This window comes from Neophocaena asiaeorientalis, unplaced genomic scaffold (assembly GCF_003031525.2).
Source record: "Neophocaena asiaeorientalis asiaeorientalis breed wild unplaced genomic scaffold, Neophocaena_asiaeorientalis_V1.1 scaffold473, whole genome shotgun sequence".
Taxonomy (NCBI): Eukaryota; Metazoa; Chordata; class Mammalia; order Artiodactyla; family Phocoenidae; genus Neophocaena; species Neophocaena asiaeorientalis.
In genome coordinates, this window is record NW_020174935.1 from 1456924 (window position 1) to 1472173 (window position 15250).

General features: G+C 50.9%; 1 protein-coding gene across 8 annotated transcripts in view; it reads right to left on the bottom strand.

Moving 5' to 3' along the window:
* Positions 1 to 13823, bottom strand: part of PLA2G6 (phospholipase A2 group VI) — a 50103-nt gene extending 36280 nt beyond the window's left edge. For 3 of the 8 annotated variants that reach the window (XM_024761535.1, XM_024761541.1, XM_024761542.1), the window contains exon 1: positions 4802 to 5100. In XM_024761535.1, the coding sequence (XP_024617303.1) occupies positions 4802 to 5100 (299 nt within the window). Of the gene's footprint in view, positions 1 to 4801; positions 6025 to 6081; positions 6199 to 7044; positions 7194 to 9359; positions 9379 to 13781 lie in introns of those variants that run through there. The other 5 variants (XM_024761536.1, XM_024761537.1, XM_024761538.1 and 2 more) reach the window with 5 other exon arrangements.
* Positions 13824 to 15250: the final 1427 nt, after the last annotated feature.

Sequence of the window (15250 nt, forward strand, 5' to 3'; positions counted from 1 at the left end):
AGTCAAGGATGCATTTCGCAATTTTTAACTACTTAAACATTAATAAAACAGCTAATGATCAGGGGAAATGGCATTAGTATACATACAGCAGCATTTGGCTTAAACACAGTCAAAAGTTGGTTCTTTGAAAAGACTTTAAAAAATCAATAAACCCCTAACAAAACTCAATGAGAAATACAGAAAACCCGAAGTACCATCTTTTCAGATTCTTCAGATGTTAAAAAGAATAAAAGAGGACATTATGAACAACTTTACGTCAATGAATTTGACATTTCCTGAAAACACAACATACCAAAACTGACACAAGAAGAAGGAGAAAATCTGGTAGTCTGGTATCTATTAAAGAATTGAATACATATTGAAAAGCTTCACACAAAGGAAACTTCAGGCTCAGATGGCTTCACCCATGAATTCTTCCAGACATTTAAGAAAGTAGTAATATCAATCTTAAACAATTTTCAGAAAATAGGAGAAGGATTACTTCTCAACTTTTTTTATGCAGCCAGTTAAAGCTGACACCAAAACCTGATAAGAATGTTTTTTAAAAAGAAAATTACAGGATAATATCTCTCATAAACATAGTGCTGAAAATCCTAAACAAATATTCGATTTGATCTAGCAATATACAAAAGGGATGCTACATCATGACAAGGAGAGATTTATTCCCAGAATATATGGCTGCATTAACGTTTCAAAACCAACCGATCACCCAATCAATGTACAATTCACCACACTGACAAAATAAAGGAGAAACTAATGAGCTAATAAATGCAAATCTCAATTGTTTCAGTATGAGCATTTGATAACATACAACACCCATTCATGAATTTTTAAAAAAGGAAGCTCTTAGAAAACCGAGAATAAAAAGGAATATCCTTAATGCAACAGACGGTATCTGCAAAAAACTTAGAACAAACATCACGCTTAATGGTATGATGTTGAAGCTTTCCCTTTTGAGACAGGAATGAGATAAGGATGCTTGCTTCACCGCTTTACTCATCATTCTTACCAGTGCAGTACGGCAAGAAAAATAAATAGTAAGTATAAGGATTGGAAAGGAAGAAGCAAAAACTGTCATTATGTTCATGATGGTATGATTATGTTCTCAGAAAACCCAAAAAGTCCTACAGATAAATTATTAGAACTAATAAATGAGTTTAGCAAGGTTGCTGAACACAAGATGAATGTACAAAAGATCAACTGCCTGGATATACACAACAACAAACAGGTAGAAAATTAAACTTTAATAAATATCATTTATTATTTAGAACATCAAAACATGCCAAACACTAGGAATAAATCTAACAAAATATGTCCAAGACGAATGTGCAGAAAACTACAAAGAATTATTGAGAGAAATTAAAGAAAACCTAAATAAGTGGGAGGGTATTTCAGGTTTTATAGTCTGGAAGACTAGACAGTATTAAGTTGTCAATTCTTTTTTTTTTTGCGGTACGCGGGCCTCTCACTGTTGTGGCCTCTCCCGTCGTGGAGCACAGGCCCTGGACGCGCAGGCTCAGTGGCCATGGCTCACGGGCCCAGCTGCTCCGCGGCATGTGGGATCCTCCCGGACCGGGGCACGAACCCACGTCCCCAGCATCGGCAGGCGGACTCTCAACCACTGCGCCACCAAGTTGTCAATTCTTACTGAACTGATCTATAGAGTCAGTGCAACACCAATCTTAAATCTCAAGAGCAGAAGCTTTGTTTCTTTCTTTCTTTGCTTGTTTGTTTTGTGGGTGGAACTCCTTTGTCCCATAAAAATGCAAAGAGTTGAGAATAGCCAAGATAATCTTGAAGAAGAAGGAAGTGAGAACTTGTCCTACCAGATATCAAGATTTATTATGGTGTTACAAGACAGCATTGTATTGGTGCAAGAAAAGAAAAATAGAACAGTAACTAGAAACGAATTCATTCCTACAGGGAGGGACGCCTAGATTTATGTCCAATGGCATTCTAGAGCAGTGGAAAAGAACAGTTTGTGATAAAAGGTCCTGGGAAAACTGAATCTCCAGCCGAAAAACAATAAAAAGAAACTTGAGTCCTATTTCACACCATACATTAAAAAAACATATATATTCCAGGTAGATTATCAACCTAGTTGTAAAAGCAAAACAATAAAGCTCCTAGAAGATAATATAGAAAAATATCCGACTTCCCTGGTGGCACAGTGGTTAAGAATCCACCTCCTAATGCAGGGGACACGGGTTCGAGCCCTGGTCCGGGAAGATCCCACATGCCGCATGCAACTAAGCCTGTGCACCACAACTACTGAGCCTGCGCTCTAGAGCCCGTGAGCCACAACTACTGAGCCCATGTGCCACAACTACTGAGCCCGTGAGCCACAACTACTGAGCCCGTGCACCTAGAGCCCGTGCTCCACAACAAGAGAAGCCACTGCAACGGGAAGCCTGTGCACCGCAAGGAAGAGTAGCCCCCGCTTGCTGCAAATAGAGAAAGCCCGTGCGCAGCAACAAAGACCCAACACAGCCAAATAAATAAGTGAGTAAATAAAAAGATACATGCACCCCAATGTTCATGGCAACATTATTTACAATTGCTAAGATATGGAAGCAACCTAAGCGTCCATCAACAGATGAATGGATGAAGAAGATGTGGTACATTCCATACAACGGAATACTGACTCAGACCCAGGCCCTGTCCTTCCAGAGCTCTGTGGTCTGGTGGGGGAGACAGATGTGCAAACAGACATGTGGCAATCCGTGGCAAGAGGGGCGGACAAAGGTACAGACACTGCTGAGGGAGAACAGAGGGGTGAGCACAGGCTCACAGAGCAGGGACACGTGAGTCGCAGGCCAAGGAGTGCGGGAAGAGCATTCTTAGCAGATGGAAAAACAAAGGCAAAGAAAACATGTAAAGAGTGAAGGTCTGTCCGGGGAACATGAGTCTGACACAAGCCCATGTACCCCACATTGACCCCACTGAATGCCGGGTCCTGATCCACCTTTTCTGGCTACTACCTGAGCCCCTGGAGGGCAGAGACCTGCCACTGGTGGAGATGGGCTGTGGGCTGGATAAACAGTGAACGGGCAAACCTTAGGGTGTGTGTCCAGGCAAAGTCCCAGCACAGAGGGCCTCAACAGTCAGTCGCCTTTCGAGAAGTAAAGATCACATGTCACACACGCTTTGATGATTCCTCCCAGGATTCCTGGGAAGTGCAGCCCTGCTTCTGCTGAGATACCAGCGAGGGGCTGGCGGGGTTCATCAAACAGCATATGTCACAAATCAATGTCAGCAGTAAATGATTAACTCGTACCAGGAAGAGAAGTATGGACGTTATCACAATGTACACAGCGGTGCTACAAGTGACCACCACGGGGCTCACCCCAGAAGAGCCAGGCGCCTGGACCATATGTCAGGCTGGGGGCCCAGGATGGGCCCAGCTCATCACATTGCAAAGCGGCCCACCTGAAGGAAAAGGAAGCGGTGGGCTCTGGAACCAGGATGTCTGTACCCCAGCTCTGCTATGAGTGGCTTTGTGACCTCAGGCAAGTTACTTAACTTCTTTGAGCTTTGTTTCCTCCTCTGTAAGAAGAGGTCAATAATAGCCCTACCTCTGGGGACTGTGGTGAGGACAGAGGGAGCTAACAGTTAGACCAGCCCCTCACATGCACTAATATAACGCGATACTATCATTGCGGCCGTCTGTATCAGCCAGCGTCCAACTCTCCACCCACAGGGGTGTTGTGAGACTCCCAGGCCTTAGGGAATAAAACCTGAGGATTCAGAAGACCCTGATCCCCTCCCCCAGCCTGAAGCTCTGCAGTTACAGAACAGGAGCACCTCTACCTGGAGGCTGGAAGCAGGACCCTCACACCTCCGTCCAACACACTTAAGTACTTTGGGGACAAAGCCCTCCAGGCAAGTAAAGGAGGAGACTTAAAAGACAGAACCTCGGCCCCCTGAAGAGGAAGTCCAGTACACCAAGCCTTCTCTCCACAAAGCGCAGGGTGTTCGGAGCAGTGGGGAACCCCCCACGACGACTACCCACAGTGAAAAGCCCAGGGCTCTGGCACAGTGCCCCCATCCCCCCAACAGCCCTCACTCCCAGCGACTCCCAGGCCTTGGCATCACCATTTCTGCAGCTCTTCAGAACCTCTGCTCCAGCCTCCCACCCTCCATCCTCCATCTGCGCCTCCCAGCTCACTCCCTGGACGACAGGACAGCCAGATGGGTGAACGAATGAAGCAAGACCATCAGCCGTAGCCCAACTCAGCCCCGTTCTGCCAAGCTCCCTGGACCCTGCATGTGGGGTCCTTGGTCACTCCTCTCCCCTTTTCCCAACCGGCCCTGCAGCTGCTCAGCTTCCTCAGCCCTGTCCTGGGTTCCTACACGTTCCTCTAGCCCACGGAGGGGGGACCAGCATGCCCTGAGAAGAGCAGCTGTCCACCCCTTCCAGGCTCCCCTGAACAAACCTCGGCCAACCAGCCCCTACGAGGACAGTCGTGCCTTAAGGACCCAGGGCTACAGGTGATCCCTGGGCCTTCCCCGATTTGACCTTCTCGGCTTCCCCATCCTTCCTCCCTCCCTCCATCTGTATGGGTCAAGCCTCGAGGGAGGCAACAGTCCTCCAGCCCCAGCCCCTGCTGCCGGGACCCTGATGGTCCGGAAGGTGTCGAGTCCAGGAAGCCCCTCCCTCTGTTTTAAAAGCAGCCCCACCCCCAACAGACCCCTCAGATGTCAACCTGAAGAAGCTGCTCTCGGCCAAGGGACCTCCAGGCTGAGACCTGGGAGGAGTCAAAGGAGAGAAGTGTGTGTGGGGCAACGGACCATCACCCACCGGAATCCACTCTGGGGGTTCCTGGGGTTGACCAGGATGCAGTCCCACGTGCGACTGGGAGCGTGCTGGAACAGACACAGCTGCCTTTCTTCCCGGACCCGGCCGCTGGAGCTGTAGTCCGCCACGGCCACCGCCTTCACCCGGAATGGGTTGGAGAACAAGTTGGTGACGCTGCTGAGGGTGCTGACCAGGCGGCCAAAGAACTGCATCCTCCGTGGGGCCGGCGGGGAGGCCCCGCCACCTTCCCCCTCAGTCTGGAAGAAAACGGGGTCTCTGGTCAGCTGGGCTCGGTCTCCCATGCCCACCTCACCTCGCACGGCGGTTTCCTGCACGGGCACCCAGGTGGCTCCCCACCAGCGCTGCTCCCCGGATTCTGGGCCTGGAGGGACCTGGAAAGGAGGGGAAAGAGAGAGAAGCAGCACTGAGTGGGAGGGAAGAAGGGTTGATGAGAAGTTCCAGGGCTGCCGCTGTGCACAGGTGACCAGCAGTGTCCTGCCCCCTGACGCAGTTTCCTCATCCGCAGTGCGGGGCTGCTGTGATCAAAGATGGCGGACATGAACGCACGTGATGGGCGACCCTGCCCTATGCAAACGGGGTGTCCTCACTCTGTAAAGTATGGGGTTGACTTTTGGGAACTCAAAGAGCTTAGCACTGGTCATTTGAATTACACAAACAAAACCAGTGTCCCCTCTCTACTGGATGCCACAAAGGGACCAGGGTCATCTCACACTCCATCGGGGGCATTTGTCTAAAACCTTTGGTGCCTGCTACCACGGGCTTCCCAAAGAGCTCTGTGAGAACACAAGAGCAAGCTCCTCGGAAATGAACACGAACGTAAAGACTTAGAAACACTGCCATAGGTTTGGGTGGAAATTTTGTTTCCTACCCACAGGGTCACAGTTTCTGCTATGGAAACTGTCCCCAGTTTGGGTAACAGAATCAGATGCCTTGTTATTTCCTGGGTTCCCAGAAAGCACACTACCTTCCTCAGGCAGGGCCACCAAAGCTGCATGACAACTGGCTGGAGGCCACCCCTGCCTCTGTGCCAGGATGTCACCTGCCAAAAGAGCAGGTCAGCTGCAGGCCAGAGCGTGCGAGTGTGGGCACCGCGGGAGAGCGTGGACATGCGAGTGGATACTAGTCATACCCTGGCCTATGGGTGGAGGGAGGAGCGACGTTAGGGATGAAAGGAAAAGCAAGAGGCCTACAAAGGATCATCTAAAAAGGCAGCAAGGGTCAACAATAATCATCCCATCAGGAGACGCTTACTAAGCACTTACCAGGTAGTAGGCCCTGAGCTAAGCAAGGCACGTAATTGTCTCATTTAATTCTCACAAATTGTATGAGGCAGATGGCCAAAGCACACCATGCAGCTTGGGAGCAAAACTGCATTCAAGGGCTTCCCTGGTGGCGCAGTGGTAGAGAGTCCGCCTGCCGATGCAGGCGACAAGGGTTCGTGCCCCGGTCCAGGAAGATCCCACATGCTGCGGAGCGGCTGAGCCCGTGAGACATGGCCGCTGAGCCTGCGTGTCCGGAGCCTGTGCTCCGCAACGGGAGAAGCCACAACAGTGAGAGGCCCACATACCGCAAAAAAAACAAAAAAACTGCATTCAAATCCCAGCCTCACCACTGACCAGCTGTGTGATCTTGGGCAAGTTACTTAACCTCTCTGAGTCAGTTTCCTCAACTGTAACATGGGGATCACAACAGTGCCTAATAACAGTACCTGGCAGATAGTAACTTTCAACAAACATTAGCCCTCTTTAGTTCCATCACCCCCTTTTACAGATAAGGAAACTGAGGCTTAGAGACCATGATTGAAGAGCTTTGAAAACGCTGTGAAGCTTTGTAATGTCTTTCCTTTTTTGATGTGGTGTGAGCAGACTGTGAGAGTCAGTTTCTCCTCCTTTAAAACGAGGACAACGCTCGCCTCTCATGTGCGGTGAGGATTAAATGAGAACGTTCATGAGGATGCTTAGACCTATGTCAAGGTCCTTCTTTCTTCCACACTTGGGAGCTGAAAGGACAGAGGAGCTGGGTACCTGCGCCTTTCCCCACAGCCAGGGCAGAGGGGCTGGGATCTCAAGAGAAGGCATGGGACTTGGTATCCGGAAAAGAATTCCCCCAAAACAGAACACATGGCATACACGGCAATATGCTTTATAACAATTTCTGTTTTGACACAGAAATGGAAGCAGCTTCAACACCCAGCATTAGGGGAATTGTAAGTTACGACACGTTACCCCCAAGACACCGTGTGCTCACTAAAGGCCGCTACTGAGAAGGCGGTAACAACTCAGGGAAAGCACGTGGCGTCGTTACAGGCTCGGTGGCAATAAGTCCATGATGCTCCCTGTGCTGTTCTGGGCTGCGAGCTCGGCCTGCAAAGCCACTGCAAAAAAAAAAAAAACCTGATAGAAAACATGCCAAAATACTAAGGGTAGATGAGAGTATTAGGTTTATGGGCAATTGTTTTTTCTTTCCCCTATTTTCCAAATGGTATAGAAAATTATTATATTTTTTTTAATTTTTTTTTTTATTTTTTGCGGTGCACAGGCCTCTCACTGCTGTGGCCTCTTCCGTTGCGGAGCACAGGCTCCGGACGCGCAGGCCCAGCGGCCATGGCTCACGGGCCCAGCCGCTCCGCGGCATGTGGGATCTTCCCGGACTGGGGCACGAACCCGTGTCCCCTGCGTTGGCAGGTGGACTCTCAACCACTGCGCCACCAGGGAAGACCAAGCCCTATTATATTTTTTAAAGAAAGTGGGAGTGGGCTTCCCTGGTGGCGCGGTGGTTAAGAATCCGCCAGCCAACGCAGGGGACACGGGTTTGAGCCCTGGTCTGGGAAGATCCCACATGCCGTGGAGCAACTAAGCCCGTGCACCACAACTACTGAGCCTGTGCTCTAGAGCCCACGAGCCACAACTACTGAGCCCAGGTGCCACAACTACTGAAACCCGAGCGCCTAGAGCCCGTGCTCCGCAGCAAAGAGAAGTCACCGCAATGAGAAGCCCGCGCACAGCAAGGAAGAGCATCTCCCGCTCGCTACAACTAGAGAAAGCTGCACACAGCAATGAAGACCCAACACAGCCAAAAATAAAAATAAATTAAAAAAAAGAAAAAAATAAAGTGGGAATGTAGGCTGAGCCTCTGGGGCCTGCATGTGGGGAGTCGGGGGGCGTGGGCGGGTCAGGCCTGGCTTAGAAAAGCAGCACAGAGGCTTCCCAGAGGGCAGGCCGCAGCACCGAGAGAGGCGCTCACAGGGAGCTGGGGAGTCAGGAGCAACCAGCGCCCACGGCCCACCTGGGTTAAGGAGGAGAGTCACCGTGAGGGTCCAGCTGGATGGAAGGCAGATGCCCTGCCCCAGAGGAGAACCTCCCTCCTCAGGGTCCCCAGGGCTGGTGGCGAGGGTGCCCCCCACGCACACCGACAGCAGCCTGGCCCCAGAAAGGACAGGCCTGGCCCTCCTCCAGCCTTCCAGGGTAGGCGTGAGGATGAAATGACACAGTGGAGGGAAAGTGGGACGCTGGCCACTTTGGGCACACAAACAGTGGCCACTGTCATCACGAGGTGGAAGAAAGGAAATGAAAACCCTGGGCCACATCCTGGACCGATTGTAACAGGCTGGCCTCGTTTCTGTCCCCTTCCTCCTGTCCCCGCCACCTCTGACCCTGGAGCCCAGGTTCTTTCCGGCATAGCTGCAGGGATGGGCGCTGGGCTGGGGAGCAGCTGCCACTCGGAGCGTGGAGGGTCCCTGCGCACACGACCCCACCTGCACCCCTCCCCCCACCCCCTACCCATCCCCGTCCCCTGCCTGGACTGTCCTCCCTGCCGTCTTCACCTGCCCCAGAGCCTGCTTTCAAGAAAGGGCTGTCAGGGCTTCCCTGGTGGCGCAGTGGTTGAGAGTCTGCCTGCCGATGCAGGGGACACGGGTTCGTGACCCGGTCTGGGAAGATCCCACATGCCGCGGAGCGGCTGGGCCCGTGAGCCATGGCCGCTGAGCCTGCACGTCCGGAGCCTGTGCTCCGCAACAGGAGAGGCCACAACAGTGAGAGGCCCGCGTACCGCAAAAAAAAAAAAAAAAAAAAAAAAAAAAAAAAAAAAAAAAAAAGGGCTGTCAGACAGATAAATAAACCCCTTCTCATCCTTCAGGACTCAGTTTACGTGCCACCTCCTTCAAGAATCACACCCTGCGCCTCCCCTCCTCCCAGCCCCAGGCGCACGTGTGCTTTCCTCCGTGCCCCACCCCGCCCAGTGCACGCCCACTGACCACTTAGCCTGGGATGGTGATGCCGTATCTGCTGGCTGGGGGGAGGGGGGCCCATCCCCCCTTTATGGGTTTATCCAAGCACCTGGCATGCTGTTCCCGTCTCACAGTGGGCATAACGTAAATGTTTGGTGAATGAATGAGAACAAATGAATGAACCAACTGGAGGCCCCGGGGGGCCAGCACCTCTGAGGCACCCCTCCCTCCTCTCTTCACCCTGTGCGGTGGTAACACACCACATGTCCCATTCCTCAGCCACTCTGACCACAACAGAAATGCCCAGGAGCTCACCCCAGCATAGGGCAACCTTTACGGGGCAACTGCTGGGCTTTGATCTGGAAAATTCGGTGCTTGAAGCTCAGCTCATTCATACTCCAGACAGGGAAACTCGTCAAGCTCACTGCTGGGCCAGAGGGGCAGGGTGGCTGCTCAGGAGGTGCGTGCCAGGACAGCCGGGCCAGGTGGCTGACCTCACGGGACGGGCCACATGGGGATTCTGGAAGCACACACAGAACTGCTTGAGTTGGAAATCAGGCTTTGTGAGCCCCAGCTGCTTATGACAGGATGTCCCATGATTGGAACGACCGGCACAGGACAGCCTCCGGTGCAGCCGACGTCACCCCCGTGCCCTGCCCTGGCAGGACGGGCTGAGAACACAGGGTCAGATCAGAGCACTCCGCCTCCCCTGACCCCCGTGGACTTCCTTCCTGCAGTGCTTGCCATCTGCACCTCCCAGCCCACGAGCGCATCACTGCATGCTGGCCCACGGCACATCCTCTCATAAGGCCACCTCGCTTTATGGCTGGCAGGGGGTTTTCACGGCTGTTAGCTGCCTCAAAGCTCACAAATGCCCATGAGACAGGGACAGTGCGATCGCTTTCCCTGTTTGGCATACGGGGCTACAAGGCCCAGAGAGAGGAAATGGGAGGTGTTGCCTGGCAACTGGACTCACGCCTTCTTCCTCGGACTCCTGACAGCACTAGCAGAGAGCCTGCATGGAGCACGCAGGCGCTCAATTAGTGCACGAGGAAAGACAGGATGAATGTAGGCATCAGGTGAAATGTCATTTCTACCTCTCATCCGAGCATCTGGGCCTCCAAGGCTGCCTCCAAACAAAACATCCCTCCAAGTGTTCACCCTGACCCCAGCTCTTCCCAGACTCTTCCCTAAGCCATCGAGGAATGGGGCAGGGCTGGCTCCTGTCACCTCGCACCCAACAACACTGCCCCATTCATTCAGCACCCACTGAGCACCAGATGCCTCACCAAGTCTGGGGGTAATGATCATATTTATTCCTCAAAACACTCGTAAGAGAAGGCATACTTCTTCCCATGTTACACACACAGAACTGAGGCACAGGAGGTGATGTAACTTGCCAGGATCTGAACCCAATTAGTTGGAATCCAGAGTCCCAGCTCGTAATCCTCAAGCGGCCTTCAGGAGAAATCCCGAACGGAATGTGGCTGAGTGAGGCTTGATGTGCAGACCCCTGTGTGCCAAAAGCCAAGGTTCTCGTGGAACGGTGCACTGCCATTCATATGGGCCAGAGCAAAATGGCCTTTCCGAAAGGGGAAAGGTGTCTCTTTCACCCACTTTGTTTAGCTGGACCACAGCTGGAAGCAAACTGCCCAGAACTGCTGCTGGAGTTCCCCAGCACGGGAGACCCCGATGACTTTAGGACGTTTTGGGGCTGGTGGCATGATACAGGGTGACCATTTTACGATTCACTCTAGAAATATTTATCAAGGACCAATTCTGTGGCAGGCACTGTTACAACTGCTGAGAACACACTAGTGAACAAAACAGATAAAATCCCTGCCCTCCTAGAACTTCTATTTTAGAGGGGGCTATAACAAAGAAGATAAATAGGCAAAATAAAGACATAGTTTCAGAATGCTGATTAGATACCAAGGAGAAAAATAAATGAAAGAAGGGAGACAGGAAGTGTCCATGTGGAGATTAAAATTTTAGATAGGGTGAACAAGTCCTCACCAAGAACTTGACCTTAAATAAAGACTTAAAAGAAATGAGGGCAAAAGTCATACGGGTATGTAGGTGGAGAGTTTTCCAAGCAGAGGGAGGAGCATGTGCAAAGGCCCTGGGGCTGGACCATGCCTGGTGAGTTCCAGGAACAGCAAGGAAGCCAGTAAGGTCAGAGAGGTAACAGGGAGCCAGGCAGGTACACTGAGAGGAGAAGCTATTACAGGGCTTGGAGCAAAGGAGTGATATTAACTCTGGCTGGATGCAGGGTGTAGAGAAGCATCAAGGATAATCTCACAGGTCTTCCCTGGTGGCGCAGTGGTTAAGAATCCACCTGCCAATGCAGGGGACACGGGTTCGAGCCCTGGTCCGGGAAGATTCCACATGCCACGGAGCAACTGAGCCCATGCGCCACAACTACTGAAGCCTGCGCGCCTAGAGTCCATGCTCTGCAACAAGAGAAGCCATTGCGATGAGTAGCCCCTGCTCGCCACAACTAGAGAAAGCCCGCACGCAGCAACGAAGACCCAACGCAGCCATAACTAACTAAATAAATGTATTTAAAAATAAAAAAAAAAAGAAGGATAATCTCACAGCTTGAGCCAGAGCAACCAAAAGAAGAATACTGCCATTTCCTAAAGATGGGCAAGTGCGTGTGAGGGACAGATTTTGGTAGAGGGTGAGGGAAGGGATGAAGGGGATGGATACAGGTGCTTAAGTCTAAGTACTTTAAGTTTGAAATTCCTGATGTTGAGGGAGCAAATATGTGTGTGTCTATCATTCAGCGGAAATGTCTGGACCAGACTGGAGATACAAATTTGGAAGTTGGAGTCAGAGTAGAGATGGTACTTAAAGCTATGTCACTGGATGAGATCACCAAAAAAAATGAGGATGGACAAAAAAAGAGAAGAGGCATTTAAGGCATGGACCTATTAAAATGCTCTCCCAGGAGCCACATTCTATAAAGTGAAGCTTGTAACACAAGACCTCCCCTTCACTACAGCCCCTACCTCTTTCCACACACACCCAGTACACACGTGCATACACACACACACACACACACACACACACACACACTGCATTTAAATTTCTCCTTCCTTTATCTCTCGGTGATGTCATTCTGCTGAGTGAGAAGGAAATTCCCTTTTGAGGATACTGTCATTTAATAAGAAAGTAACCCACAGAAGGGAAAAAGTGCCCTGGGCACTTAGACAACGGTAGTGACCCTTACAGAGCAGAGCAATCCCACCACAGGCTCTGGTGTTATAAAGTACTCTCTTCAGATTCTAGCTCCAACCACATCAGTTGGTGTGAACTCAGGCAACTCAATTGCCCTCTCTTCCTTATTGATTTAAATGGGAGTAACATTGGCGATGAAAGTAGCCTAGAACATAGCAAACGGTCCACTAATATTTGTGAAATAAATGAGGAATGAATGAATAAACGGTAAGAATAACATACGAAAGAGCCTGACTCATAGCAGATGGTCAATAAATTTGCCAAATGCTAAATGCAAGACTGTCTTTCCCTCCTTGACTTTTCATTCTGTCCCTTTCCCTTTTCTGCCAATGACACAATAGCAAACCCATGCATTTGTACAGGGCCATGCTGGTTACAAAGCTTTGCCTTCTACATTTTCTCAAATTTTGAACCTCATGGCAGCCTGAGGAGGGCAGGAAATACAATCCCCCTGTCACAGATGAGGAAACTGAGACTCAGACAGGAAATGGCCTACAAACTCCAGGAAATTTTTAAGGCAGAGACAATAACAAAAACACTGCATTCAGCCCAAGGGTGGAGCATCTGTGGTGCCAAACCAAACTTGCCTGACATCCTGTTGGGTGGGTAAGAGGGCAGGTGAAGGGAAAGACTCAGAAGTTTAGGGGAAGGGAAGGTATTTGAGGTCGTGTGAGTAGTCCATACAAAACATGTGCACAGGTCCCTGAGCCCTGTGCCCTCCCTGTCCCACAACCACCGGCCTGGCCGTTCCAGTCACATGGTCACAAGGGTCACACATTTCCTGTCGCCAGCTTCCAGGTCATCGGTGGGAGCAGGAGGTGGACACAGGACTGGGGGATTGGGAGACTCTGGGGTGACTAGGCTATGGGAGAGGAGGGAGCATGGATGGCGTAGGCACAGATGAAATCTGGAGGCACCTGGGAGACAATAAGCAGGGAGAAGCAGGGAGTTAGAAATGGGGAAGAGTGATGGAGAACAGGGAAGACAGCTGGAGGGACACAGAAGGCAGAGATGCAGTGGGGGATCGGGTGGGAACACACAGAGGCGGAAAAATCGGGAGCACTTAGAAAGGCACAGAAAGAAGGCTGGGAACAATGACTGGGAACCAGACTGAAAGCTGGGGGCACTAAGAGGCACTGAGAGCTGGGGGACGACGGGAAGGGGTTGACTCAGAAAGTGAGGCATGGGATAGAGGAGAGACGCACAGGGAAGAAAGAGGGGGAACCCAGGGTCGGAGCTGGGGTCCCTGAGGGAACACAAGTTAGAGATGAGACAAGAGCGGTCACAGGATGGGAGCTGGGGACGCTTGGGGATCAAAGGGTGGAAGCTGGGGGCATTTAGGGGTCAAAAAAGGGTTAATGGAGGACATGCCTCGGAATCGGGGAACAAGAGGGAAGCCTGCGGGACGGTCGGGGTGAAGCCCAAGGAGTCTGGGGCACGGAGAAGGTTTGGGAAAGGTGCCCCCGGCCCCGCCTTCCCCGCGCCGTCACTCACCTCGGCTAACTCAGCACTTCTACTTCCTTCTACTTCCGCAAACAGACGCGCCCCGGGCCACGTGACAACCCGGCTACGGCTCTCCGCCAGTCGCCGAAGTCTGTGCTCCGCGAGAGGAAGGCGGGGGCGGGGCTCCGCCATCTTCTATAACTGCCCAATGGAAGGGGCTCCCATGGCCGAGGGAGGCCGGGCTTTGGGCTGAGCCAATCCTCGGCGGCGGGGCGCGGCCACGTCTGTGCGGGGCGGAAGGTTCGCGTTACCGCTCCTTGGCAGACATGTTAATGGGGGGCAGGGGGTCTCACCGTTCTCCGCCCTCAGCCCACTAAAACGGTCAGAGGCCTGAAGTCTGAACCTGACTTTTACGACGGCTCGTAAAGACAAAAACAAAACCAACAAAGATCTGTTAGGGCATAACAAGCAGGAACCTGCTTTGATTTTGCCGGGTACCTCCAAGCTAAGGTTGCCAGATTTAGCAAATAAAAATACGGGATTAAATTTCGATTTCAGCTGAACAATGATTTTTTAGTATAAGCAAAAAATACTTAGTTATGGTAAAAAAAAAAATTATTCCTTGGTTTCTGGCAGCCCTTCCCCAAGCCGATCTCAGGAAATATTGCAGCACTTTTAGTAGAAACTTGGGCAAATGACTTGGTCTCTGTGAACTCCTCATCTGAGAGCGAGCACAGTAATACCTCACGGGGTTGTTATGATGACTAGAGATAAATTAGTCCCCCTGCCTGCACATAGCGGGATTTCAATAAATGACAGCTGTGGGACTTCCCCGGTGGTTGGTCCAGTGTAAGACTCAGCGCTCCCTATGCAGGGGGCCTGGGTTGCATCCCTGATCAGGGATCTAGATCTCACATGCCACAACTAAGAGTTCTCATGCTGCAACTAAAGATCCCGCGTGCTGCAACAAAGACTGGAGACAGCCAAATAAATCAATAAAAATATGAAAAAATAAATGACAGTTGTTATCATTAGGAATGCTGAGAATGCATTAAATAGAAGGGAGGAGGCTGGGTTTTAGTCACAAATCTGCTTCTGCCTGAACAGATCATGTCCCCTGTCCAGCCTGCCAGGCTTGGTTAGACACATTTTCTTCCCCCTAATTACTCCCCAGCCCTAGATCTAGATAAATTGTCCAAACTGCTCTCTGTTGGCATGGGAAGGGTAGTTTCTGTTTGTTATTCCTGTGAATAGAAGAATATTTCTGCCTGTCTGTCCCAAGATATTAGTGCCCAGACTGGGGGCAGCCAATGTAACTGGGGCAAGATTTAGTTAAGAATCTAGACAAGTTAAGAAAACTAACCACAGTAAGTACTATTTGTACAGAGCTTTGCCAGTTACAAAGTAACTTGACTTCACATCCATCATCTGGGGATTGTAGTTACTCTCGCTCATATTTTACAGGTGAAGAAACTGTTCCTTTAAACGAAGATTAAAATTTTGTTCGGAGTTTCAGCTTT